Source organism: Solanum dulcamara, chromosome 6 (genome assembly GCF_947179165.1).
Source record: "Solanum dulcamara chromosome 6, daSolDulc1.2, whole genome shotgun sequence".
In the NCBI taxonomy this organism is placed as follows: Eukaryota; Viridiplantae; Streptophyta; class Magnoliopsida; order Solanales; family Solanaceae; genus Solanum; species Solanum dulcamara.
Window position 1 is genome coordinate 1901273 of NC_077242.1, and position 27539 is coordinate 1928811.

The 27539-nt window shown below is 33.6% G+C and overlaps 3 protein-coding genes, 1 long non-coding RNA gene and 1 pseudogene across 5 annotated transcripts; 3 read left to right on the forward strand and 2 right to left on the reverse strand.

Moving 5' to 3' along the window:
• The first annotated feature begins 677 nt into the window (after positions 1 to 677).
• On the forward strand, positions 678 to 5096 carry LOC129892246 (G-type lectin S-receptor-like serine/threonine-protein kinase At4g27290). 2 transcript variants are annotated; one of them, XM_055967809.1, is made up of 7 exons: positions 678 to 2281; positions 2692 to 2841; positions 2949 to 3109; positions 3201 to 3411; positions 3591 to 3828; positions 4072 to 4222; positions 4523 to 4721. In XM_055967809.1, the coding sequence occupies exons 1-7, from the start codon at positions 1012 to 1014 to the stop codon at positions 4574 to 4576; spliced, it is 2235 nt and encodes a 744-aa protein (XP_055823784.1). In that variant the 5' UTR covers positions 678 to 1011; the 3' UTR covers positions 4577 to 4721. The 2 variants fall into 2 exon arrangements, with proteins under 2 accessions (XP_055823784.1, XP_055823783.1); XM_055967808.1 differs by having other exon boundaries at positions 679 to 2281; positions 4423 to 5096.
• A 2780-nt stretch (positions 5097 to 7876) lies between these two features.
• On the reverse strand, positions 7877 to 12370 carry LOC129892248 (G-type lectin S-receptor-like serine/threonine-protein kinase At4g27290). Its single transcript, XM_055967810.1, has 7 exons — positions 10940 to 12370; positions 10313 to 10453; positions 10017 to 10153; positions 9226 to 9433; positions 8694 to 8931; positions 8432 to 8582; positions 7877 to 8326 (listed from the first exon to the last, which is right to left on the reverse strand). The coding sequence occupies exons 1-7, from the start codon at positions 12219 to 12221 to the stop codon at positions 8039 to 8041; spliced, it is 2445 nt and encodes an 814-aa protein (XP_055823785.1). The 5' UTR covers positions 12222 to 12370; the 3' UTR covers positions 7877 to 8038.
• Positions 12371 to 13023: 653 nt separating this feature from the next.
• Positions 13024 to 15373, forward strand: LOC129891804 (G-type lectin S-receptor-like serine/threonine-protein kinase At4g27290; annotated as a pseudogene).
• Positions 15374 to 15985: 612 nt separating this feature from the next.
• Positions 15986 to 18403, forward strand: LOC129892250 (uncharacterized). The gene is made up of 4 exons (XR_008767285.1): positions 15986 to 16876; positions 16997 to 17685; positions 17773 to 17925; positions 18026 to 18403. It is a non-coding gene; the product is annotated as an uncharacterized LOC129892250 (long non-coding RNA).
• Positions 18404 to 18957: 554 nt separating this feature from the next.
• LOC129891806 (F-box protein At5g49610-like) lies at positions 18958 to 20184 on the reverse strand. The gene has a single exon (XM_055967288.1). It carries the CDS (start codon positions 20182 to 20184, stop codon positions 18958 to 18960), a length of 1227 nt encoding a protein of 408 aa, XP_055823263.1.
• Positions 20185 to 27539: the final 7355 nt, after the last annotated feature.

The following is a 27539-nucleotide window of genomic DNA, read 5'->3' on the forward strand; positions in this document are numbered from 1 at the left end:
AATGAGTAAGCATAGGTAAGCAAATTTAATTTTTCCCTTTCGGCTATTGTGGACTAAAAGACCACTAGAATGTAAGTACGAATAAACAAAAGAAAAGTCTAGCCAATCATTTAAGTTTTGAATTAAAGAGGTAGGCCAAAACTGACAAAAAGAAAGGGCAACAAAGTAGATAGAAACTTTGTGACTATTATTATTAAACCACCAAATATATTTGGGTGCATAAACCACCAAATATGATTGATTACATACTATTTCGATTTCAATTGATGTGTTAAGTTTGGATTTAAAAAAAATTATTTTTTATATAAACTTGGTCGTGAATGAATATAAAATCTTTTAAGTTTTTGAAGTGAAATTTTCAAATATGAAAATTACATAAAAATACTCCTTTGTTTTATTTTGTTCGTCTTATTTTTTTAAATTCGTTTTAAAAAGAATATTGCTTTTCTTTTTATAAAATTCTTTAATTTTAATTTTTCACGTGATATATTTAAGATTAAAAGACATTTCAATGCACTCAACATATTTTTAGCTTCAACAAGATTCAACTCCATAATAAGTCAAATCCAACAATCAAATTAAAATATTTTTTTTATAAATAGTACTCCGAATATTTAACACAAATTGAGACGAAGATAATAATATTTTCCTTTAAACCAAAACAACGTAGATAAGTCCTGGTTGTTAAAACTCTCATCAATTGAACTGGACAGGGTACAAAATAGACCTGTTACTCAAAATTCAGAACCCAAGTGCCCTTCTTTTGAGGAATATGTACTAATCCCCAGCATAACCACCACTAGATTTATTAGCCAAGTGTAATTCAAGATGTGGAGAACTTTTGTGAAAATTCAAAGTCGTCCAAAATCTTGAAAACCCCACTTTCTCTTCCAAGTAATTCAGTCACAAAAATGGAGTCTTGGTCATATTGACATGTTATCACCAACACCCTTTAATTTTTATTTTTTTGGCCTTGTTTTGTATAACCAAGAAATGAAAAAGGGATAAGCCATGGAGAAATTCCTACCCTTTTTGCTTCTATGTTTCTTATTTTTTCTTGAAAAAGTTAATGGTCAAGGAGATATGATAACTACAACTCATTTTATCAAAGATGGTGAAACTATTGTTTCATCTGATGGAACATTTGAGTTGGGTTTTTTCAGTCCTGGAAATACTTCAACAAATCGTTATGTTGGAATTTGGTACAAGGACATTTCTGTTATTACTCCTGTTTGGGTTGCTAATAGGTTGGTTCCACTTACTAATAAATCCGGAGTTTTGAAAGTTGTTGAATCAGGCGTTGTTGTTCTTCAAAATGTTACTAATGCAACTGTTTGGTCTTCAAATTCATCGAAATCCGTGCAAAACCCCGTTGCCCAATTGCTGGACACAGGAAATTTTGTAGTGAGGAATGCTAACGATTCGAATCCAGAGAATTTCCTCTGGCAGAGTTTTGATTACCCTACTGATACGCTGATTGCGAATATGAAACTTGGAAAGGATTTGGTGACTGGGTTTGAAAGGTATCTTACTTCTTGGAAAAGTAGTGATGATCCTGCTCCAGGGGATTATAGTTATCATTGTGATCCAACGGGTTATCCACAAGACGTTATGAGAAAAGGGACCAATCTGATTTATAGAGCAGGGCCATGGAATGGTCTAAGGTGGAGTGGTGCACCTAATATGGTGAACAATTCGATTACCTCGTTTGGTTTGACAATGAACAATAAGGAAATTTATTACAAATATGAACTCGTGAACAAATCCGTTGTCTCAGCTTTAGTGGTAAAGCCTAATGGGAATACTATGCGTTTGATTTGGATCGCGAAGACTCAGGGTTGGGTTAATTACCATTCTGCAGATGCAGATGACTGTGATACTTACAAATTGTGTGGTGCATATGGGACTTGTAACATTTTGAGTGATCCTGTGTGTAAATGTTTAGATAAATTCGAGCCTAAACATCCGGATGATTGGAATAGGGCTGATTGGACGAGTGGTTGTGTCCGGAAACGCCCATTGAATTGCACTGGAGATGGATTTATAATGTATTCTGGTGTTAAACTGCCTGATACACGATTTTCTTGGTTCAACGAGACCATGAGTTTAGATGAATGCAGGGCAGTTTGCTTGAGAAATTGTTCGTGTATGGGTTATACTAATCTGGATATACGCAATGGAGGAAGCGGGTGCTTGTTATGGAAAGGGGAGTTGGTTGACATCAGACAGCTATCCCAATCAGGACAGGATATCTACATTAGGATGTCTGCTTCAGAAATAGGTAATGTACAATTTACTGATTCATGTCTTTTTATTATAGTATGAATCTCCTAGAGTTTTGACAAACTCTGCTTATCAGGAATAATGTATCAAATAGTTCAATTGTGTAAGGCTGATTAACAAACGAAGACTGCATTTACAAGTTGCGATAAAAGTAATAGTATATTTTAGGTTGTCCTAAATATTTCATGCCAACATCCTCAAGCAATGGACCCTTGGTACGTCAATATCATTAACTTCGTTAATCTGAGGGGCAAACGATAGTCCAAGTCCGATCCACATTGTGGAGATTTAGACTTATATGACCATCTTGTTCTCCAATAAAATAGTTGGCACAAAATTTTAAAAGTTTATTGGAATTATCTAATAGAAACAACTACCTAAAAAAATTCTGGATGGAAAATGTTGCAGGTTCTGCTGGATCAAGTTCAAAGGGAAATAAAGCTGTCATACTCGCAATAGCTTTGCCACTATTGGTTGTGTTGATTCTTCTAGGTTTAGGTGTTGGTATGATTTTTTATAAGCGGAGAAGGAGAGAGGATCCAGTGGTTACGACAAGGGGTAAGTGAAAGCCAGAAGCAGCTTGTGGTTTTTAGTTTTGTATACCACCAGTGTTTCTTTTCAAGCTCGTCGTTTGAACAAAGTCTACTTGGTTGTTCAAATTGCAGGGAGATTAGGTGGTCACAACAACAAGAAGGATAACAGTAATCAAAGTCACCATGAAGATTTTGAGCTACCACTTCTTGATTTACTTACATTAACCAATGCTACTGACAACTTTTCATTTGCGAACAAAATTGGAGAGGGTGGCTTTGGACAAGTTTACAAGGTAGAAAAATTTGATCCTTGAGAGCACATTGAAACCTCAAATCCATTTAATTTTTCTTTGGTTGAAATGAAAATATGTTCTACTTTTATAGGGTGTGTTACAAGGGGGACAAGAAGTAGCAGTGAAGCGGCTATCAGAAACATCAAAGCAAGGACTTCACGAGTTCAAGAATGAAGTTAACTGCATTGCTAAACTTCAGCATCGAAATCTTGTAAAGCTTCTGGGATGCTGCTTTGAAGGAGAAGAGAAGATGTTGGTCTACGAATACTTGAGAAACAAGAGCCTGGATATATATATATTTGGTTAGTCTTTCACATCCAGTGTGCAGCCATTTCTTTCAATATAATCAATAGTTATGAATGAATAAAACATCTCGAACTTAAAAATGCCAATGTTGAAGAAGTGAATTTCTGATGTGATTTCACTGAGAGCTTAGTTTGATGTTTAGGAGAAATTATAATAAGTTGAAAACATTTGACAGATGAAGAAAGGAGTGCATTACTTGATTGGCCTAAGCGCTTCAACATTATCAATGGAATTGCTCGTGGACTGATGTACCTGCATCAAGATTCGAGGCTCAGAATCATCCACAGAGACTTGAAAGCCAGCAATGTCTTACTTGATACTGAAATGAACCCGAAAATATCAGATTTTGGGATGGCTAGATGCTTCGGAGGAGATGAGACAGGAGCCAATACACGCCGTGTTGTTGGAACATAGTAAGATTTAACCTTTAATTTTACATGTTGTTGTTACATTCACACGTGCATATCCTGCATTATATTGTTACTTGTTCGCGTCACTTGGGATTTCAAAAACAAAAACTGAAGGTTTTTAACTTGCCTTGTTCTGCCACTCTCTGTCCTGCATAAGAGCTCCTCTGCCTTGCCGTATATAAGATTAAACCCACCCTACTCCGTTGCCATCTCTAATTATATAGTCCTTTGATATCGTTGTTGCAGTGGTTACATGTCCCCGGAATATGCAGTCGACGGGATATTCTCAGTGAAATCTGATGTCTTTAGCTTTGGTGTATTAGTACTAGAGATTGTAAGTGGAAAGAAGAACAGAAAATTTGTTCATCCAGACCATCACCTCAACCTTCTTGGACATGTAAGTACAGTGTAACTCCCAAGTTTATGACCAGCTGATATTGTCTATCATCATTTAGCTAGAAACTACATGCAAATCTACATGATAATCATTAATATGTAACCTGGTGAAAACGACTACAAGCGAGTAGTATATAAAATATTGACACTTTCAGTGTATATAACTTAAATTTTTTGTTAACGGATGGATCATATATGCAGACATATATGCTACATAAAGAAGGAAGACCATTGGAGCTAGTTGATCCAAAATTGGTGGACTCATGTAATATATCAGAAGTACTAAGATCAATCCATGTAGGTTTATTATGTGTTCAACAAAATCCAGAGGACAGGCCAAGTATGTCAACTGTGATTATGATGCTGAGCAATGAAGGCATTTTGCCACCTCCTAAACATCCTGGCTTCTTCACTGAAAGGAAAGTTGGTGATCTTGATCAATTTTCTTGGAGTACACAAACACCAAGTTCTATAAATGAAGTTACCATCACATTGTTGGATGCTCGATAGGAATAATGTCGAGGTTATTTCTCACATGGTTACTCAACTAATAGTTATTATCTCAGAACGTCACTTTCTTTAGTGAAGAAAATTGGAATGTGATTTTCTAAAATAATAACTATTACTTGTGTAATCATCTAAGAAATCTATCGGAAGGATGTCATAGTTAGTTCCATTTTTCATCATTTCCCAAAATTGTATTAAAATAAAAAAATTTGTATTACAACAATATATATATAGTGTGATTCCATTTGTATTCTTTTGTAGTAATATATATGTCTACATTGTATACATTTTATGTTAGGCCTCTAGTTCAAATTCCTACTATTTGTACCTCTTTCCTATCCTAAATTGAGCAATTTTTGCTTCCATTAGACTTTTTTCGTCTAAAATCATACTCATCATTAATAGAAAGTCTTCATTTTTGTCCCTTGACCCCAAAAGGAGCTCCAATACTTGATCTGAAATTTTAAATCATATTCAAAAGTTAAGGGGTACATTTGAACTTTTTTGACTCAGGAAATTTGACGTGTGAGTCAAGATATAGATAGAACAAAAGTTTAACTAGAGAAAATATTAAACAACTTGTAAGAAGATCTAGCAAGGGCAATAAATTTGTGTATATCTGGTTTTGTTTGTCATGGTAACCAGGGGCGGACCATCTTATGCCGAGGGGTTCATCCGAACCCTCTTCGGCGGAAAATTATACTATTTATATATGGTTAAAATAAATTTTTATGTATATAAAGTAGATGTCGAACCCCCTTCGACTAGTTCGTGAATCTAGTTATTTAAATTTTAAACCCCCTTATTTAAAATCCTGAGTCCGCCACTGATGATAACGTTAGTCTCACGTCTTAAAAGAATCTTTCAGAAACTCATGTTTGTTTTTTATTAAAAAAAATAAAAAATAAACAATATAGCTGGAGTCTTCCCTGTTAATGATAGTTCCCAATTATTTTAAACACCATATAATATTTTAAAATAAGTTGAGACAAAAAAAGAAAAAGAAAAGTGTAATAGGATGGAGGACTCTAGAGCCATGTGGGTCGTTTACTATTGTCGTTATCCCATCAATTTCTTAATTGACCAAAGGTTTTTTTTTATTATTGATATAATCACGCATGTAATTTATGCTTACGTATTTGTTCATAGACCGAATTGGACGTGTAATTATTGAAACAATTATTTAATATATTAAATATCAAAAGAATCGTGGGCAATGACATTGTATTTTATTTTGTTCCCAAAGTCTTACTCCAACAGAGAAACTAACGTCACCATGGACAATTTTATTCAGAACAGACACGTCTTCAAATTTAAACAATATTTCTATATTGAATAAACACACATTTTAATTTAATTTTTTAAATTAAATATCTCTAATTTCGCTCATTTAACAGAGAAAATCATAGTAATTCAATTGATTGATTTTCTACTTTCATTTTGTTGCTGTGTTCATTTTCCTCCATCTAATCTATCATTCGCTTAGAATTATTACCCAATTCGACTAAATTCATTATTTTCATGCTTTATTTAATTCGATCGATCATGACTCGATTCAAAAACTTTTTTTCATAGATCATTATTTAGTGTCAAAGAGAGAGTTATTTTCTTATTTTGCCAAAAACTTTATTTTTTCTCATCTTACATAATGATAATCTTTACGATTTTTTTCTCCATTAGTCTCATAATAGTCTACTATCAAATATTTATTAGTGATTGCGCTTAACCAAATCCAAAAGGAAATGATATACACTACTCGATGACCAGAATATGAGCAAATGTCGATTCCAATATTTCAAAAGGCATTATGAATCTCGGGTTCAAATTCTAGCAAAGACAAAATTACTATGTGGTTCTTTTCATTTATTTCGATTTTGATGGCAGGGTTACTTGAAACCTCTTGCTATTATAAAGTTTCAGCTATCTGATAAAATAATAAAATTAATCCAGATACAAAAAAACTGATACAATCACCACAATCATTAAAAAAAAAAAAAATCAAAGAAAAACACACTTATTAGAGAACTCTTCACATGAATTGCACCTCAGTGGCGGGAAAACCCAACTACACTCCCCCTTGTCTGCTCTTTCCTCTAGCCCAATATTCGACCCTTCGTAAAACCCTCTCTCCTGCCCGTATCCGTATGTCTTCGGCCCTTCTCCCAACTCTGGGTATAATGGGAGTTTCGTACACCGAACAACCCTTTCTCCTATCCGTATGTGTTCATCTTCCTTGATTGGTGTAAAATTCTATATTTGGATTTGCACCTTTTGTATCAGTTTTTTTGAAATTCTCTGACAATTTCTATTTCCTTTCCCTCATTAGTTAGGAGAGTCCAAGCAAAATTCGGTGTTCATTTGAGTCTCAGAACCGGCCAAGGCCATTGATGGCTACCTCGAGGTATTTTTTCTTCCATCAATGTCGAAATGCTATTACTAATGGCTAAGAATAGTTTTAGGGACTGACAAATTTTCATCATATTCTATAAATCTTGTGTTTGGATGTGAGACTATTGTTGTTAGCTTCATTAATGTGACAACTCTCTTACTAATCCCACAGTGTGGGTCCATTCCATCAGCTTTTATCTTTTCATTTGTCAACAATTACTGCTCAATTGTTGTAAAATTGAGGTTGTCAAGCTGTCAATAAAAAATGCAAATTTTCAGTGGAAAAGTAGCACCATTTTATTGATAAATGGTGAATAGTGAAATACATATAATATAAAAGCAGCTCTTCAACTCTTCATTTTAGTCCTTCAATTCACGATGAAAAAATATTTAAGCGAGTTATTCCATATAATATAAGAAAATAGTTTGTGAAGACAAATAGAGTGTGAACATATTTTTAGTAAGGTGGAGATAAAAGAATGTTGTACTTGGTACTATTCAATGTAAAATTTCTTACTATAGTGATATTAATTATTCCTCTTAACCAGTGGTTTTTTCCTTATTTAAAAAAGTTTTCACGTAAAATTCTTGGTGTAATTATTTTTCCATTTTATTTCTACTATTTTGATCATATATATTTTTGTATCAGTCCTTTTTTCTTAACAGACAGAGCATTTTCCTATAAACTGATTGCAGCATCAAATTTTGCTTGATATTGCGATGCCTTAGTAATAACTATTAAATATGAAAGAAAACAAAATTAAATGAAATTGAGAAGTAAAAGCCAATCAACCAGCTTTCAAATTAACATATGTTCGACATAGCTGATACACAAAATATTTTTTTCCATATTTCTACAAAGAATAAAAGAAAAGATTTTTACAACTGCAAGCTTGTTTAAAGCAAGTGAACCAATATTTTCTTATCGGGCAACCAATATTGTGATGGGAGTCTCAGTATGGGTAGACGAGAGTTCACCGTTAGGTGCATCTCTGTCAATGTAAAAACCTGGCCGTTTAGCCTGTGGCAATACACCTTCATTTTTTAACATCATAACCACAGAAGACATAGTTGGACGGTCTTCTGGACATTGTTGGACACATAATAGACCAACACAGATTGATCGTTCCACTTCAGGTGTTGAACAAGAATCACATAGGTATTCATCAAGTAGTTCAGCTGACCTACCTTCTTTATAGAGTTTCCATGCCTGTAGATTACAAGATTATTAGCACTGACTAGATTTGCAGATATCTGTTACTAGGAGATAACACAACACCAAAGGAAAAGTAAAATTAAATTAATCAAATATTACATGTCCAAGTAGATTAAGGTTGTGGTCTAGATGCGAGAATCTTCTGTTGCTTTTCCCACTCACAATTTCCAATATTAAGATACCAAAGCTAAATACATCTGATTTTACTGAGTATCTCCCGTGCAATGCATATTCCGGTGAGAGGTACCCACTGCACAAAAATGTAAACAAAAAATAGAATTACTAATGCTGGAAAACAGGCCTAATATCTCAAGACTCTTCTTAGGTACAAATTCCTAACTACCAAGTAGAAAGTTCTTACTATGTTCCAACAACTCGGTTTGTCTTGGCTCCAATGTCATTCTCTTCACATATTTTTGCTATGCCGAAGTCTGATATCTTTGGATTCATGTCCTTGTCTAACAAGATGTTGTTAGCCTTCAGGTCTCTGTGGATTATTCTCAATTGAGAATCTTGATGCAGATACATAAGTCCCCGAGCTATACCATTGATGATGTGAAATCGCTTAGGCCAGTCTAATACCTTGTTTTGTGCGTCATCTGCCAAAATAATGTTGGGTCATTGACACACTAAGTAGGTTTAGTGGAAAGTAGTATTAAAACCTAAAACAAAATCAGTCCGTTGTCTTGATGAAATAATTCGAGAAGTTTGGGCTACCAAGTATGTTACTATTAGGCTCTTATACAGCTTGGGTCTTAGTTCTCTCCTTACATATTTTTCCTGCTTTATGGGGCTTTCAAAGTTGGAAGAAAATTAGTGTAATCCAACCGGTATCAATTCACTGAAATGCAATTTTTATTCAAATGCACAAATATTGGATTGAGAAATTGTACCAAATATAAATGAATCAAGACTCCCATTTGGCAAGTACTCATAGATCAACATTTTTTCTCCCCCTTCAATGCAACAACCAAGAATCTTCACCAGATTCCTGTGCTGAAGTTTGGCAATGCATATAACTTCATTTTTGAACTCATTTTCTCCTTGTGTGGAAGTTCTGGATAGCCGCTTGACAGCTATCTCCTGTCCTTCAAGTATGCCCTAAACATCACAATCTCTGCATGTTAATATTTTCAATACGTAACTTGATCAAAATCTCTTCTCACAAGTTTAGGTCAAATGTGCCAAATTAGTATTATATGTTCATTCTATTTTTTCAGTTTAGCCCTATGTCAATTTTCTTTAAAACGATGAAGTCTATAAGAAATATTAGCCCTTTAATGGGGGGAACAAGTTGTCACCATGGAAAAGATGAATAAACAAATGACTATAAAGAACTCTCTCTTCTTAAACAAACTATCCTCAACACTTAATCTGCAATTTCACCCAAAGGGTAATGGGTTACTCCTTCAGCACATTCTTGAAATTGCTAAAGGCTTTCGACTGAGTAACTAGAGCTAATTGTCGTACAACACTTATTGGAAAAGCTAAGCTAATGGTACAAGTTCATGCACCAGAAGGACATTCCCCCTATCCCCACCTTTCTTCCCTTAGCTGTTGTATAGGTCTCCTTTTGGTTTCACAAAGCGAAGGTTTATGTCATTACACCTTTGATCATACAACTCCTATATTGTATCTAAGAATGAAGCTTAACTCGAAAGGACAAGGTCTTAAGTCTGTATACCTTGTAAACAGGTCCAAAGCCCCCCTCCCCAATCTGTCTGTCAATTGAAAAGTTATTGGTAGCCTTTGCTATGGTAGATAAGTCAAACAGTGGTATTTCAAATTCTTCAGCGCAATTGCCACCACATCCTGACCTTCCTGCCAAAAAAAAAAGACGTAATTTTGCTTCTAAGAAAAAGAAAATGAAGTGAGTGTTGTTTAAGTTGCGAATATCAGACAACTGTTCTTTTCACAATTATTTAAATGTATTCCTCTATTTTGCTTAAATGTCCAGAAAAAAATGGGTATCTAGCTTACCTTTCTTTTTGAGCTCTAAAGCCTTCTTCCTTCTTTTATGGTAGATCAGCAGACTAAGGAATACCAAAATCAGACCAACTGATAGTGGCAAAATCCAGAAAAGTACTTTTTCTTTCTTTCCATCCGATTCCTCCAGACTATCTGCAAGTACCCATTTAGACTAAGATAAATAATAAATTTCAATCTCTCCAATCCATTGTGGAGATGATTTTTTATTTTAAGTTATCAAAGGTTCTGCAAGCGTTTGGAGTTTTTTTTTTAATTTGTTGATATTAAGTTATAAAGGTTCTAGAATTCATTGCGTAAGGCAAATCATGTCAACTGCTTGTTCTATAGAAAACTAAGTGCTTACCAATTAGTTCCAAAATAGTGACTGGGGATCTAACCAGTCATATGCTTGTAGATTCAGCTTATAAATTCAGACGAACTTCACTCTAAAGTGGCATTCCGTTCTACTATAATTTGTTAGTTCCGAGCTATATATGGTAAGAGCTGGCAGTTGATACTACTAGATGTTCACAAACATAGGCACAGAAGTACAGTCTGCTTTGTTCAGTGTCTGCAACCTCAGATTCCTATACTATCTTCAGGTAATCTATCAAAAATCTTTAAGTAGCAAAAGCCAACCTGATTCAGAAGCAGCCATTCTTATGTAGATATCTTGCCCTCCGTTGGTTCCCTTCCGAATGTCAAGCAGATTCTCGAACCACAATAAGCATCCACTTCCTCCATTGCGTATGTCAGGATTTGAGTAAGCCATACAAGAGCAATTTTTTGAGCAGATATCCTTGCATTCTTCTAGTGTCATAGTCACATTGGACCAGGAATTCCGTGTGTCTGGCAATTTTGTATGTGAATACTTCAAAAATACGTCTCTTTGAAGGCAATTTAGTTCAGTTCTCCTAACACAGCCACCTGACCAATCTGTCCTCTTCCAAACGTGACTATTATTGGGCACAAATTTTTCTAAGCATCTACATACTGGAGAATCTTGACTGTTGCAGCTACCATATGCGCCACACAAGTTATAAATCTCACATTTATCTGCTGGTATTAAGATCAAAGGCACCCAACCCTGTTTTCTGTCACCCAAAGTCCAAATCTGTAGGATTCCATTGTGACTTACTGTCAACCTCACGAGAACTGAAGATGTGAGCTTATATGCAAAGTACACCTCTGTCTTACTTGAATACACTCCATATGTATAGAAAGTACCCTGTCTTGAGTTTTGTGTCCCACTGAAATAGCGACCATTCCACGGTCCAGAGCTATATACAACATCTGAGCCCTTCTTCACTGTAGTCTGTGGGTAACCAGTAGGATCACAGTGGTATGTATAATCACCAGGAGCTGGATCCTCCTCATTCTTCCATGATGACAAGTACACCTCTCTTCCAGTTACAAAATTCCTACCAAGCTTCATGCCTGCTAATAGTGTATCCGTTGGGTGATCAAAGCTCTGCCATATTAAATTCCCAAGGTTATCATCATCAGCTTCTTTGACAACAAGATTTCCAGAATCTAGCAACTGCGCGATGGGATTCTCTACTGATCTAGAGGTATTAGTTGACCACACAACATTGTTAGTACCATTTACAAGGAAAAGAAGTCCTGACTTCATTATTTTCAAGATACCTGATCCACTCCTCAAAGGAGCTTCTCTATTGGCAATCCACACCACAGTCCTAACAGATACGTTCTTGTACCACATACCCACATAGCGATTTTCCGAATTACCTGGACTGAAGAACCCCATTTCAAATATTCCACCAGGTGAAATAATATTGTCATCACCATCTTTCAGAAAATGAGTTGTAGTTATGCTATCTGTAGCTTCAAAGCTTTGGTGGATTGAATACAAATACAGGAGCAAGGATAAGTAGAAACTTTCCCTTAGTAATGCCTTCATGATTTTACATCCAATTTTTTTGTTTTCTAAGTTGATTTGATTTTTAATTAGATATTTTTGTTTTTCTTAAACACTTGTATACACCCCCCTTTCCTTTCCGTGAGACCGACCAAACTTTTTAGACCGCACATTTTATTATTTTTGTACTATCTCCACTCAAAATTGAAAGTAAAAGCATCTACGTGACTACCTTTAAATGTGAATTTATATATCGATAGTTAAAATTTATATAGTTTTATAAGTTACATTTAGAACTAAAGTCATTTTACATTATAACAAAACTGATGGTGTATTCCTTTCAATGAAATATAATATTAGGCAACTTGTGCTTCCAATCATACCTAACCTCAACTACTGCTCATGGAATATGACTCTTGCTAGAGTCATCAAATGGTATAATTGTTAAAGTGGAGATCTGCACAAATAGGATTTTTCTATGCCTCGTGCAAATTCGAATTTCAAGTTAATAACAGAAATTGTCTTGTCACAAATTCTGATGGGTTGTCAGGATTTGACTGGATAATCGTGTAAAAATTTTGCCAACAAGTTTTTTCACTTCAATATTGGTTCAAGCAACTCCAAATTTGTTATTCAACCTTCTAATACTAATTTTAACAATTTTCAATGGCTAGATTCAACCAAAAATTTCAAAACTCAGTAGATCTACTTTGTCTCATTTTTAAAGCTCAACAAAATCCATTAATAATGTTCTTCAACTTTCTTCTACCAAATCAATCCAAATAATTGGGGACAGATAATATAAATTACACTAACGAGTCGTTTGTTGTGAGGTATAAAACATAATAATTTTGGGATAAAATGTAAAATTATTTTATTCTATGTTTGATTGGAGGTATTAAGTAGTCGTTGAATTATTTATCCTACCATTTATACCAATCCATATACATGGTAGAATAACTTATCCCGAAATAATTAATCTCAGGATAACTTGTTCCCAACCAAACGACCCCTTAGGAAATGAGAAGCTAAACAAATCCAAATATGGCTAAAAGGAAATATACCAATAGAATTGCATTTAATCGCATAATTTGTTCTTCAAATTATTTGATCTTTAATTTTTGTGCCTAGAAATCGAATTTATGTCTAGAAGCAGTGGCAGAGTCAGGATTTTCACTAAAGATTTCAAAATATCAAGAAGTAAATACACGAAGAACTCAAAAGGGACTCAACATCTCCAGTATAGACATAAAAAATAATTTTAACTATGTATAAACATGATAGTTTTTCGCTGAAGGGGATTCCGATCAATTTATGGACAATGATATGTCTGAATGATTACAAACTAAATCCTGTGTATGAGAATGTATGTTCACGTCTTATGGATATCTTAATTAATATTGAGTCTACTTTCTATGTTGTATTCACGTGAACACTAATCAGACATCCACATGCTGTTATTAATTTATCTATAGGTGTGTCCAAAGTATAGTACTTTCATATGTAAAAACACAACCATTTTGACTGCTTTTCACGTAGTTCAAGTGTTCAGCTTCTTTTTAAAACAACCACGAAATTCTAAACATTAATTAAACTAAATAAAACTCCATACCACTGTGTCCTATAGTCAGGCCATTAACTTCATGAATCTATATGGAGATGCATGTTTCAATTATTTGTTCATTTTTCTCTACTCTTCTCCTCACTTTAATGGCTTCAATGAGGAAGAGTTGCTAAGCCCTGTGACAAACAGAAGAAACATTTATTTGATTTCGTAGCATGAATGCATTACGAAGGAAAGATTTTTACATGTTATTGCTGTTGTACTTTTATTCGATCAACCACACTTTTGGTGCCACAGATAGTACAATTACAACGACTCAGTTTCTCAAAGATGGTGATAAAATTGCTTCACATAGTGGAAGCTTCGAAATGGGGTTCTTCAGTCTAGATAATTCGAAAAATTGCTATTTGGGTATGTGGTACCAGAACATATCTGTTAGGACTGTGGTGTGGGTTGTTAACAGAGAAGATCCTTTGACCGGTGGGTCAAGTATATGAAGGGCATTGAGCCAGGAATTCTTGTCCTTTTCAATGGCACTAACAATGTTGTGTGGTCAACTAATACCTCTAGATCTCTGCAGAATCACGTTGCACAGTTGCTGGATTAGGGGAATCTTGTTGTGAAACAAGCTGGTGATGATAACCCGGGAAATTTCCTCTGGCAGAGCTTTGATCACCCAACTGATACACTATTACCAGGTATGAAGCTCGGTTGCAACTTTATAACTGGCCGAGAGGTGTACTTGTCATCATGGAAGAACGAGGAGGATCCAGCTCCCGGTGATTTTACATATCACTGTGATCCTTCTGGATATCCACAGAACATCCTGAAGAAGAGTTCAGATGTCGTGTATTGCTCTGGACAGTGGAATGGTGTTCGTTTTAGTGGGGCAATAAGCTCAAGAGATGATCCTTTCTATACATTTGGGATATTCTCAAGTAAGACGGATATATTTTGGATATAATCTCACATCTTCAGTTATCACAAGGTTGACACTAAATCAGAATGGTGCATTACAGCGCTGGACTTGGGTGACCGTGTACAGGATTGGATCCCTTACCTCTCATTACCCACAGACAACTGTGATGTTTACAAACTGTGTGGCATAGACAGTAGCTGCAACAGCCAAAATTCTCCTGTATGTGGATGCTTAGACAAATTTGTGGCAAAACATTATGAAGATTGGCAGAAGGCAGACTGGTCAAGTGGCTATGTTTGGAAGACTGAACTAAACTGCCTCCAGGGAGATGTATTTTTGAAGTATTCGCATATCAAATTGCTAGATACACGGAATTCCTGGTCCAATGTGACTATGACACTAGAAGAATGCATGGATATCTACTCAAAAAATTGCTCTTGTATGGCTTATTCAAATATTGACATACACAATGGAGGAAGTGGATGCTTATTGTGGTTCAAGGATCTGCTTGACATTTGACAGCTATCAAAAGAGGGACAAGATATCTATATAAGAATAGCTGCCTCTGAATTAGGTATGTTTGTTCCTGAGACACAGTTAACAACGATTTGTGATTTGTTACTTGAAAATAAGAACCTAAATTTATGGTTGCTGGCACTTGAGATAAAGAAGACATATAGACTTAAATTTCAATTGTGCCTATACTTGTAAGTATCTAGTACTAGAACAAAGTTTCAAACTCTTGCCTGCGGTATGTATGTATAGCAAGGAACTAAAACTTTAGTTGAATAAAAGGCTACTACTTCTAGAGTGAGGTGTTGAAAAAAGCTAAATCCATACGCATAATGAGTAGTTACGACCTAAACACTTTCTTGTAACTAATTCATTGCTACTTAGTTTCTCTACAACAAGCTGGTGTATGTTGCATCAGTCAGCTAAAATTCTAAGATGAAATTAAAGAGGAACTTAGTTGGAAAAACTCATTGAGCACTGAAAAAATGACTTGCAGTACCTCAAATGTTTGCAGAACATATACTAAATGTCAACAAATTAAAAATGATGTACTGTACTTCAAAGTCTAGCAGAATCATTATAACTCTCCTCCAAGTGATTGACAGGTAGAAACAGATTCAAATTTATTGATTATTTTGTTGGAATGGACCTTGCAGATAGTCTGGAGAAATCAGATGGAACAAAAGAAAGAGCACTATACTGGATCCTGCCATTATCAGTTGGTTTAGCTCTGGTAATCCTTAGCATATTGCTGATACGCTACAGAAGAAGGAAGAAGGCTTTAACGCTTAAAAAGAACGGTAAGCTGAATAGATCACTCTTTGCCTGATCATTGAGCAAAATAGAGGAAGTCTATGTTCCTCGGACTTTCCAATAATGTTTTCGCACCTGTGTAAGATCCTTCAAAAATGTACTTCTTTTGAAGGATATGACATGCGCCTTGCGACATTTTTGAAGAGTCCGAGCAACATCGGAGGAAGTGAAATTCATGCAAGATAGTCAAATACTACAAAACGTGTTTTGAACGCGTAGTAAAAAAGGGAACAAAACGCGTAGTCAAAAAGGGAGGTGCAACACGCGGATTTTACGCGTTTCTAGTTTTCTATAAATAGAGGGCCTCTTGTCCTCATTTAGATCATCCTACAAAAGTACAATCCAAAAGAGTAAGAACATAAAGAGAGTTATACAACAATCCAAAAGAGTAAGAACATAAAGAGAGTTATACACTAAGATAAATATTGTAGTCTTGAGTGTCCTCTTTAGTGAGTTGTTCCTTTTATAAGAGAGAAGTGTTAATTGTTGTTTTCTCCTTGTATTTGAAAGCAGTATACTCTCATATTATCATAGTAAAATCCTTCTACCCCATGGTTTTTTCCCTCTATCTGGGGTTTCCACATAAATTCTCTTGTCCAATTTATTTTCATTATTTATTATCATATCAAACTTTAGTAGTGGTGCTTCCTCCTCCAACAATTCAAATCGAAGTGAAGAACTGTCTTTGCTGCTTAAACAAAATTCACTCAATTTCCTTTTAGCAGGAAAATCGAGATACAACGGAAGTATCAAGATGGATTACAAAAGTGGTAGTTGCACTGAAGAATTTGAGATACCACTGTTTGACTTATCTACCATAAAAATGGCTACCAATAACTTTTCAGTTAACAGAAAGATTGGAGAGGGGGGTTTGGTCCTGTTTATAAGGTAGGGGTAAGGCTGTGTACACATCCCCTCCCCCCCCCCTCAGACCCTACTTGTGGGATTACATTAGGTATATTGTTGTAAGATATTTAAAATATTTAACTTGCAGATATTGATGTTTAGGGAATACTTGAACAAGGACGAGAAATAGCTGTCAAGCGTCTGTCTAAAACATTCACCCAAGGAGAAGATGAGTTCAAAAACAAAGTGGTATATATTGCCAAACTTCAGCATAGAAATCTTGTGAAGATTCTTGGATGCTGCATTGAAGGAGAAGAAAAAATGTTGATCCATGAGTACTTGCCAAATGAAAGTCTTGATTCATTTATTTTGGCAACAAATTCCCATACCAATATTGTGTAAACTGAATTATCTTCTCCCAGTTTCGAATCCCCCATCAAGTAAGAAAAAAACATGTAAGGAGGGAACTAAGAGCTCAGGTGTATTAGAGCTTAATAATATGCACATGGTAGCCCTAATTGGTCTTTTCTTTCAATTAGGGAATGGACTGATATAGTTTGATGTTTTAATACTACTTTTTATCTTTAGTTTAATGAACCAACAAAAATTGGCAGGTGGTAGACAAAGCAGGATATTAGATTGGCCTGAGCGATTTCAAATTATCAATGGATTGCTCGGAGACTTGTATATCTGCATCAAGATTCTCAACTGCGGATAATTCATAGAGATCTGAAAGCTAATAACATCTTGCTAGACAATGATATGAATGCAAAGATTTTAGACTTCAGTATAGCAAGATGTTATGAAGAGGATGAGAATGAAGCCATGACAAACCGAGGTATCGAAACATAGTAAGAATCTATAAATGTACCGTTTATAGTCAAGGTATGTTTTCCAGCATTGGTAACTATATTTTTTTTTGTGTATACTTTCTGCAGCGGGTACCTCGCACCAGAATACGAAATTATACGGGATATACTCAGTAAAATCAGATGTGTTTAGCTTTTTGTATCTTAGTACTGGATATTGTGAGTGGAAAATGCAACAGAAGATTCTCTCCTTCAAACTTTAACCTTAGTCTAATCGGACATGTAAGATTTTTACGTATTTTATTGTATTTATCCATTGGTGTTAGCAACTAACAAGTATCTTGTAAGGCTAGTGATACTAATAAGCTTGTAAAATCTACAGGCATGGGAACTCAACAAAGAAGGTCAATAGAACTACTTGATGATGAATGCGTAGGTGATTCTAGTTCTACACCTCAAGAAGTGGTACAATCAATCTGCGTTGGTCTATTATGTGTCCAACAACGTCCAGATGATCGCCCAAGTATGTCTTCCGTGGTTCTAATGTTAAATACTGAAGGTACGCTTCCTCAGGTTAAACAACCAGGTTTTTACATGGAAGGAGATGCATCAGATACTGATTTATTTTCTAGCCAATTTGCTTTTAGTACAACGGATAACATCCGGTTAGAATATTAGATGAAAGACAGAGAACACTAGTTCACTTGTTTGAAACAAATTCTTTCTAAGCTTGCATTCTAATAAATTATAGTTAACCCTTCCTCTCAGAATGTATATTTGACATTTTATCCATACATAACATCTCTTCTTTTATTTTTGAATGACATGCATTAACGCCTTTTAGCATTTCTTACGAGTTGCAGGAGATGTTACTGGACTCTTATTCCACTTGGTTCGAGTTAATCTTCTTCTTGTTCTGTTTTTCTTCCAAAAGTAAAATATTTTGTTGAAAAAGGTTGAAATATGTGACCTTAAAAAAAAAGTGCACTAAGAAAAGCAATAGCAAATAAAATAGGAATCCAACAAAAAGTTAGTAACTGGAAAATATTACCATCATCAAAAATAAGACAATATACATTTGGACTGAATCTGCAGATCAAAACAATAATTATCTCACTCATCAACAACAATAACAACATACCTAGTTATATCCTACAAGTGGGTCTGAGGAGGGTAGAGTGTACACAGATCTTACCACTACCTCGTGGAGGTAGAGAGGCTGTTTTCGAAAAAACCCTCGGTTCAAGTGCAGCAATTTCAGGTATAAAGACAAAGAAAATAGTGATGAAAACATAACAACTAAAATTATCTCACTCATGAGAGGACAAAATACCAAAAAGAAGAATGAAAACAAAAGCTAAATAAGAAAATCCAAAAAAGACGATAGAGGTGTTTGTTTGATGAAACAATGTTGTTGATTCGTTGCATACTCAGATCAACTGGCTCTAAATCTGATCGAAATGGGAAAATTTCTTGAACAGCACGACATTTATCCAGTTTCACCTTGTTAAAGCTCTTATCTTGCAGCTTGTAAAAGAAAACTTGATAGTAATCCATCATCAAAGCAATGCCTGCATTATAAATCCCAACAGGAGTTGGAAAATTTGTCACCCCCAATATAGTTTCAATGTCTACTTCCTGTTTCAACTCCCAAACATGATTCTCATTCTCGAAAACCCAAATCCCCATCCCTCGCGGTGACAAACAGGTAAACCCTAGCTTCCCATTATACTCCACAAGTTGGTTATATCGATAATCTTCATAATCTAAAGCTTCATTTGGAAGCGCGAATCTTGGGAAAGCCTCTTCCCCATTATAGTTTAGAGCCATTACTAGATCATCCCTTAGTTTGAAATAAACCAAACCACTAGTGTTAACTGTTGGAGCAAACATGTCAAAGCGCAATAATTCAGGGACCAATAAATCTTTTTCTTGTTTCCATTTCCAAGCTTTTGAATCAAAAATTTCACGGCGATAGTAGTCTTGCCCTAAGTTTCTATAATGATGATACATAGTCCGAGGTGAAGACAACCTTATGATCTTGAAGTGCAGAGGATTTGAGCTCAACACAATCAAGGCAACTTTGACAGTAGAATAACGTACTCTAGGATTTGGTAATTTCTTCCATTGCTTAGTACTAGGCTTACAAATAAAATATCTGTAGCTGTTTCTGATTCTTCTAACACAACATAGTATCCCTTGTTTTGTGGAGGCCACAATCTTCATGTCAAAATCATCGTTGAATCGAGGCATTACTATACTATCATCAATAGGAAGATGGAACGGGGCTTTACTATTCCCCGAACACTCATCCATTGATACAAATTCCGTGACATGCTTGTTATTTAAGAGAGTCTGGACAAAATATCCTGATATATTTTGGCTCCTTCCACAGAATTGTGGCATGAAATTCGATTCGAAAATCATATCATGACATTCTTTATTAACGACCTTGCATGTGTCCAGTGTTTTCAAAGATGTTCGAGTTAGTATTTCGTATATTATTTCCGAAGGAAGAGAAGAAGAAGAAGAAGAAGCCATTGTATTGTATTGTATGCATGGAATGAGAGGACAAATATTCGGTGGTCTATTTATAGAAGCATGAAATAAAGAGTATTCCTAAATTCAGTAGGAAAAGGAGGTGAAGATTTGACATAATTCAATAAGAATTTGGAAATTTAATTAATAGCATTCTTTAATTCCTAGAAGGATTAGGAGTAGTAAATTTAATTATTAGGGTAACAAAATTTTGTAAAGAAATAATTATAGTAATTTTTTTAAGGAAAGTTTACGCGAATTGACAATCATTATTATTGTATTATTTAGTATAGTTATAGTTTCACATAATTATGTATTGCGACTATAGTTTAATGAAACTTACTATTTTACAAATTCGGAGGCTCATATACAAATCTCTAAGGTTTGTATTTGTATATAAAGCGAATTTAGGGTCTCATATATAAATCTCTAAAATAAATTTGTATTTGTACATGCAATCTTTTTGAAAGTCTAATTTGTATAATGTATTCAGATACAAATGGGAAATGTCAATTTATATAATGCAGTGATATATATAAATGGAAATTGACATAATAGTTGGAGCTATAGTCTATAGCTATGAAACGTTATAAGTCAAACTGTGGTTAAGAGCCTAATTATGTTTCAAATTCTTTGTTATTTTGAAAGTTCCTTTTTTTTAACATGGTTGTATGATTTGTAATTAAATTAATTTGATGGACGATTACAAATAGGTAATGTATTAAAAAAAAGAAAAAGGTAATGTATATTTCTCTACTCATCCCCACCTTTTCTCTTATTTTCTCTCGTGAAAAAATGGATCAATCATATATATATATATATATTCTCAATTATTGGGTCATGGTACACATAAAGAAGACCCCAAAGTGAATTTTTTCTCAAATTTTTTTGGCAAGCAAATAAATAAATAAATACTAATTAGCCTCTGTAAGTCTAGTAATTTTTTGAAATGTTGGCGCATCACATCACACTATGGTTTTATTAGAATTTTAAATGGATCATGATAGAAGTCTATAAAAAGGATTCAAATCAGACAGCAATATCTATGTAAATTCACTGAACTTGTAATTTTTTTAATTGATGCAATATAATTAACAGAAAGTTAAGGTAAATATTGGCAAGTCATAAATATATTTTAAAAGAATCATATTTAAAAAATTACTCTTGTATATGGAAGGAAATCCAACAACTTAGGATCAGTCAGTCAATTGACTGATTTGTCGTATTATTTGAATTTTTCCTATTTATATTGAGAGTTTTATTTGATTTAATTTTTTTCCTTTTTTTACGAGTTTGATGCAATATAATTAACAGAAAGTTAAGGTAAATATTAACAAATAATAAATATATTTTAAAAGAATCCTATTTTAAAAATTACTATTATATATGCAAGGGAATCCAATGTCACGATCTAACCCCGTGGGCCATGACTAGTGTCCGAATTGGACACTCGTATACACACTTATTATCTATAGTCAATCAACAATTAAACATGATATATAATTTATACGGGCAGCACATCGTCTCAAATTGTCACTTATATATATACCAAAATCAACTATCTCGTGGGGAGTCTTAATTGTCAAAAATACGATAACATAATACGTAAGTCGACAAGGCTTTCACTCCGAATGTAAACGTCCAAAAACATAATCCATACTAGTACACCGGACAACATCTATACACAACCCACTCATGTGTCTACGGACCTCTAAGAGGATTAACAATAGCATATATGACGGGACAGGGCCCCGTCGTACCCCTAAATACACAAATATATACATTATAAGGATTAGTACCAAAAGTTCAGGCTCCGAGACAATGAAGCACTTCAAACCCGTTGAGTAGAATCCTAAGCTGGCGGCTCTCCAAAATGAGTATCTATACCTGCGGGCATAAAACGCAACCCCCCGAAGAAAGGGGGTCAGTACGACATATGTACTGAGTATATAAGCATAAAATACAATAAGAAACATCATAACTAAAGTAGAGATTTCCCGAGACAAGTATGATACTCAAGAAGTCACTGTACCTGTACCTTATGAAATAAAGTCATGCATGCTTATATCATATATCATATCCGGCCCTTTAGGGACTCGGTGAATCTGTCGTATACATACATATCATATTCAGCCCATCATGGCCTCATGTCATAGCATCATATACATATATACCGTATCCGGCCCTCTAGTGAGGAACTCGATGAATTATGCAGTAAAACTGTGCACGAATACATACCCGGCCCGAAACTCGATGAAAGATACATTAAGGCATGCACGAGTAGAGTAGTGAGTAACCATATGCATTTAAATCATCATTTGAGAATCAATAGAATAATTCAAATGAACAATCATTTGAAAATCAAGACAATATTCATTTCAAGTAACCTCCGATTGACATTATAAATTATTCCAACTATGAATTATATATAAGTATGATTTATACTAAAATACGACTTATACCAACTTGGATGGCTGGAATCATACATATAAGTCAATACATAACGATATAAATTCTGAAAATTAAGAACATTCGTCGTCCTAGTATATCTAAGAATAAGAGCTTCGTTGGAATTTTATACATTCGTCGTCCATTTATTTCATAAGATCATGCCAAAAGAAAGAAAGATTAGCTTTACATACCTTTAGCGTTTATACGAATATGTTGCCCAATATTTTCTCAACCTAAATTAAAACGTTAAGCACTATGGTTAAGCTATGGACATGAATAAAATGTATTCTACCGTTACTAGGTTATTTCTAAAAAAAATTGGACAGCACCTCCCCTATACCTCTCACTTTTCCCACTTTCAAATCAGCCATATAATCATCAAGTAATATCAACAATCCAAAATATTGACATAAAACAAAATTTATTATTGACAATAAGCCTAGAATGTTGCCACCCGAATTATGTTATCCAAAACAATAAGTTCAGAAAACCGAGTACCTCAAGTTGTGTCCACATTTTGAAATTGAAAACAGTAAAACTGGACTTAATGACCTCATGAAACTTTTAGAGCTATGTCTTAAATTTTCAACCCAAAAGAAATCAATTCAAAACTCATTTTGTACAAAAAGATATCATCAAAACACTAACAACTATACATGAGGGATTTTTTCAATCCAGAATCTGGACAGAATTTGTCTCATGATTCATCCCCTTTTTTCGACATAAAAACAGCAGATATAGACTACAACATAAACATAAGAGTTGTAGGTACGTGTATTAGCTTTCCAAAACATGTTTAATATCTAAAATCAAAGATCTACACAATGAGATATTCCAGAATTACTACCAGCTACACAATCTCAAAAACGGATTTGAACACTCACAATCTTCATACACCTTTTTCCTCCAAATTCAAGAACAACAACTCATCAAAAACATCAAAATAATATCAACCATTATTATACATCATTAATAAGCTAATTCCATCAATTTAAGCTACCTAAAACAACCCTTTGACCCATAAATCTCAACAAATCATCAAACTAGTTTATAACGCTATTTTCTCCGTTCTAATCCGTGAAAACTCTAACTAAACTTGTTAACAATGAAAAAGGGACTTTAATATTACCTCAAGTGTGCAGCAAACAAATTGAATCTTCTCCTTATTGGCTGATATCTAGCTCAAATTGAAGCCAACGCGACGTACAATAATTTTCTCTTCATGAGCTTCGGATTTCGAAACTCAAATTTTGGTCGGATTGGGATTTTCTCTCAAGAACTTCCTCTGTCTCTCTGGAAATTTATGAATGTTTTCTTATTTGAGGATGGAGATAGAAACTTAAACAAATCCCTTAAGGATGTGGTTATTGGGCCTGACCCGAGTTAGAATCGGGTTGGGCCGAATCTACTATCCAGCTTGACTCCTCTGTCTTAAAACATGCATATCTCCTTATTCCGATGTCACCTCCAGACCCACGACCTATGGTTGGAAATATATTTTAATTTTCTACAACTTTCATTTTTAGGGTTTTTCCAAATTACCAAATTATAAAGGGGTTATGGCCTCCCGAAGTTAGCTTACCCGAAACGTGACTTTAAGAAAAAAAATATTTGATGGCTTCTATTTTGATTTGGATCAAGGGTACTTCTTGAGATATCTTTTACTTCACATAAATTATCCATATAACTAGTCATTTACAACAAATCAAGTCATTTTAAAATTCAAAATTAAAAGTCTTTGAATTTATATCCGTTAGCTCACGAATAGTCCAAGAAGCAAAAATATGGAATATAACATCCAAGTACTTAGGATCAGTCAGTCAATTGACTGATTTATCGTATTATATGAATTTTCTCTATTAATTTTGTTTAATGTTATGTATTACTAAATTATGAAAAAAAGTAAGATTTCCTCTTATAATAAGGAATCCAGCAGTTTAGGATCAACCGGTCAATTTGACCGATTTTCCTTTCTATTTGAATTTTTATTTATATCTCGAGTTTTGTCCATTTCAATTTTTTTGAATTAGGTTATGTATTACTAAATTATGAAAAAAGTAAAATTTCCTCTTATGTCTATATATTTTGATTTACTTTACTCTTATATCTTGTATATAGATGGGAATTCAACCGCTTAGGGTCAGTCACTCAATTGAGTGATTTGCCTTTCTATTTGAATTTTCTCTATTTAGTATTTAATTTGTTTCAATTTATTTATTTATTTAAAATTATGTTATGTATTACTAAATTATGAAAAAAGAGAGTAAGATTTCCTCTTATTTACTCACACATATATTATTATTATTATTATTATTATTATTATTATTATTATTATTATTATTATTATTATATAGAAGAGAATTCAGTAGTATAGAGTCAGTCGATTGATTGATCGATTTGTCCTTTTATTTGGATTTTCTTTATTTATATTTATGTTTTATCCGTTTTAATTTTTTTTACTATGTTATGCATTATTAAATGATGAAAAAGCAAGATTTTCTCTTATTTACTCTTATATATAGAAGAGAATTCAACAGTTTTGGGTCAGCTGGTCAATTGATCGGTTTGATCTTTTGCTTCAATTTTTTTTAATTTATATTTATTATTTTTTTAATTTAATTTATTTGTCTTATTTTTTTTAAAATATATTATATATTGAAAAATTATGAAAAAAAGTAATATTATAAATCACAATAATTAACAACTTAAAATATTTTTTAAAAAATACTAATATTTTGGTTAACTCTCGAAAGGTCACATGTGTCACATAAATTGAATCATATGGGGGTTATAGAAGAGAATGTGAGCAACTTAGGGTCATTCAGTGAATTGACCCATTTGCCTTTCTACTTCAACTTCCTCTATTCATAGTTAGTACTTTCTTTATTTCCAATTTATTTTTGTTATTTTTTTTTAGTATGTTATGTATTTAAACAATATGGAAAAAATAGTATTATAAATCACAATAATTAATAATTAATTTTTTTTTAAAAAATATATTAAAAATATGGTTGACTCAAAATTCATCCTTGCCACATGAATTGGGATAGCGGAAATAACATTATTTGTAAATTGCGTAAAAAATACTGTACATCATAATAATTAATAATTTAAAATATTTAAAAATTATATAAAAATTTGATTGATTCTCCTAAGTCTATCTGTGCCACATAAAATGAGATAAATGAAGTAACATATATTGGGCCCGTGCTTGCATGTGCTCTTGTATCTAGTAAAAAAAGAGAGAGGAGAATGCTTACACAACAAAGTAGCAACATTAAATTTAAACAATAAAAATGACAATTGCGTGTAGGGGTGCACATCATTTGGTTCAGTTCGATTTTATGTATTATCAGTTCGATTTATCGATTTATAAAATGCTAAATAGATAATCAAATCAATAAGATTTTTATTATCAATTTATGGTTAATCGATTTTTGATCCTTAATGGTTCATTTTTCGATTTAACCTATAAAAAAAATACTCATATAGTCATATATACACGATATTCATAAAATAGAAATAGTAAAAACAATAGAAGTGCAACATAAATTTCTACATTGATCACTTTTGTTTAAGACAAAATTGTTCGAATTTCTTCTAAACACTCGTGTATAAATTGCGAAAACAACATGAATTGTCTGTCTTTATCACAATCAAATCTAAAATTGAGAAGAGAGAAGGTAATACTAGTTTGTGCGGAAAAGAGAGAAGGTGTTGCAATAGAGAGGCAGAGAGACTAGTTTGTCTTGCCTACGACCGAAAAATAATACTTAAATTTTAAAAATATAATTGGTAAAATATTAAAGTGATCACTATTATAATTAGGAGTAAAATAGAAATTTTAATATAATCTGTCAGTTTAATCATTAATCAAAATCATAAAATCGTTAATCAAATCAATAATCCAATAATTTTTTTTACAAAACCATTTTAAAAATGTTAATTCAATACCGATAAATCAATAACATTTGTTTTATTTGATTTATCGATTAAATCGATTTGCACAACCCTAGCTGTATGATTACAAAATTGTATCATCCAACATCTATCTACTAATTCACACCCTAATCCATGTCTTTTTTTTTTGCTTCCATTTCTTTTTTCTTCTTCCTGGAAAGACAAGTAAATGACAACAAAAATTATAACAACAATATTGATCATCCCTAACCTCCTTCCCTGTATTCGTTCCCCACATATATGATTAGTTTGGTAGATGAATGGTTTTGTAAATTGATGGAATTAAAAGTAATTATTCATGGAAGGTAAAGCAACAAATAATTAAAGCTGCTTAAAAAGTATTTTCGGCAATTCAACTTTCAATTATGGAGCTTTTTACTTATAGCGCCCTGTCCTAGCGCCCAAATTTGAGTTGTAAATTTCTATCTTCTGAAGCTCTACATAAAATCTTTGTGTCTTCTTTATTGTATATTTCTTTATCATCTTAGTTATCATCATCGAGGGTACAATTTGTTACATTACGTCTAGCTACAATTATACATTGCATTTTCAATGGGGATATCAATATCCATAACAAGAATTTTAATCATGACAGATTAACTGAGTTGTCAAATTAAAAGATATATCAAGAGCATTGTCTATAAGAAAGTAATATCTAGGTAGCATACGAATATATCAAGAGCATTGTCTTCCATTTCTTTGAGTATTAAGTATTAACCAAACCAGTCAAGCTTAGGTGTGTTCAAATAGGACTCAGGTCAAGTGTCATCATATGCTACAGCTGCATTGATGCATGAACTGATCATAGGAGTCGGAAGGCAGACTTTCCATTCCCCAAACCCACTTCAGCTTTCTTGGTGTTCCGATAGGCGAGAGGTGTGAAGCCAGATCGTACTAAAGACAATGAAAAAAATTGGAAAATGATAGATTTCAAAAATTGCTCTTGT

Excerpts from the sequence above, each read along its gene's own strand:
- LOC129892246 (XM_055967808.1), top strand. The coding sequence starts at position 1,012 with ATGGAGAAATTCCTACCCTTTTTGCTTCTATGTTTCTTATTTTTTCTT. Across the intron at positions 2,842-2,948 it reads TCCAGTGGTTACGACAAGGG|GGAGATTAGGTGGTCACAAC; the intron begins GTAAGTGAAAGC and ends TTCAAATTGCAG. Across the intron at positions 3,110-3,200 it reads GCTTTGGACAAGTTTACAAG|GGTGTGTTACAAGGGGGACA; the intron begins GTAGAAAAATTT and ends CTACTTTTATAG.
- LOC129892248 (XM_055967810.1), bottom strand. The coding sequence starts at position 12,221 with ATGAAGGCATTACTAAGGGAAAGTTTCTACTTATCCTTGCTCCTGTAT. Across the intron at positions 10,454-10,939 it reads AATGGCTGCTTCTGAATCAG|ATAGTCTGGAGGAATCGGAT; the intron begins GTTGGCTTTTGC and ends GGGTACTTGCAG. Across the intron at positions 8,932-9,225 it reads TCTTGATTCATTTATATTTG|ATGACGCACAAAACAAGGTA; the intron begins GTACAATTTCTC and ends TTATTTTGGCAG.
- LOC129891806 (XM_055967288.1), bottom strand. The coding sequence starts at position 20,184 with ATGGCTTCTTCTTCTTCTTCTTCTCTTCCTTCGGAAATAATATACGAA.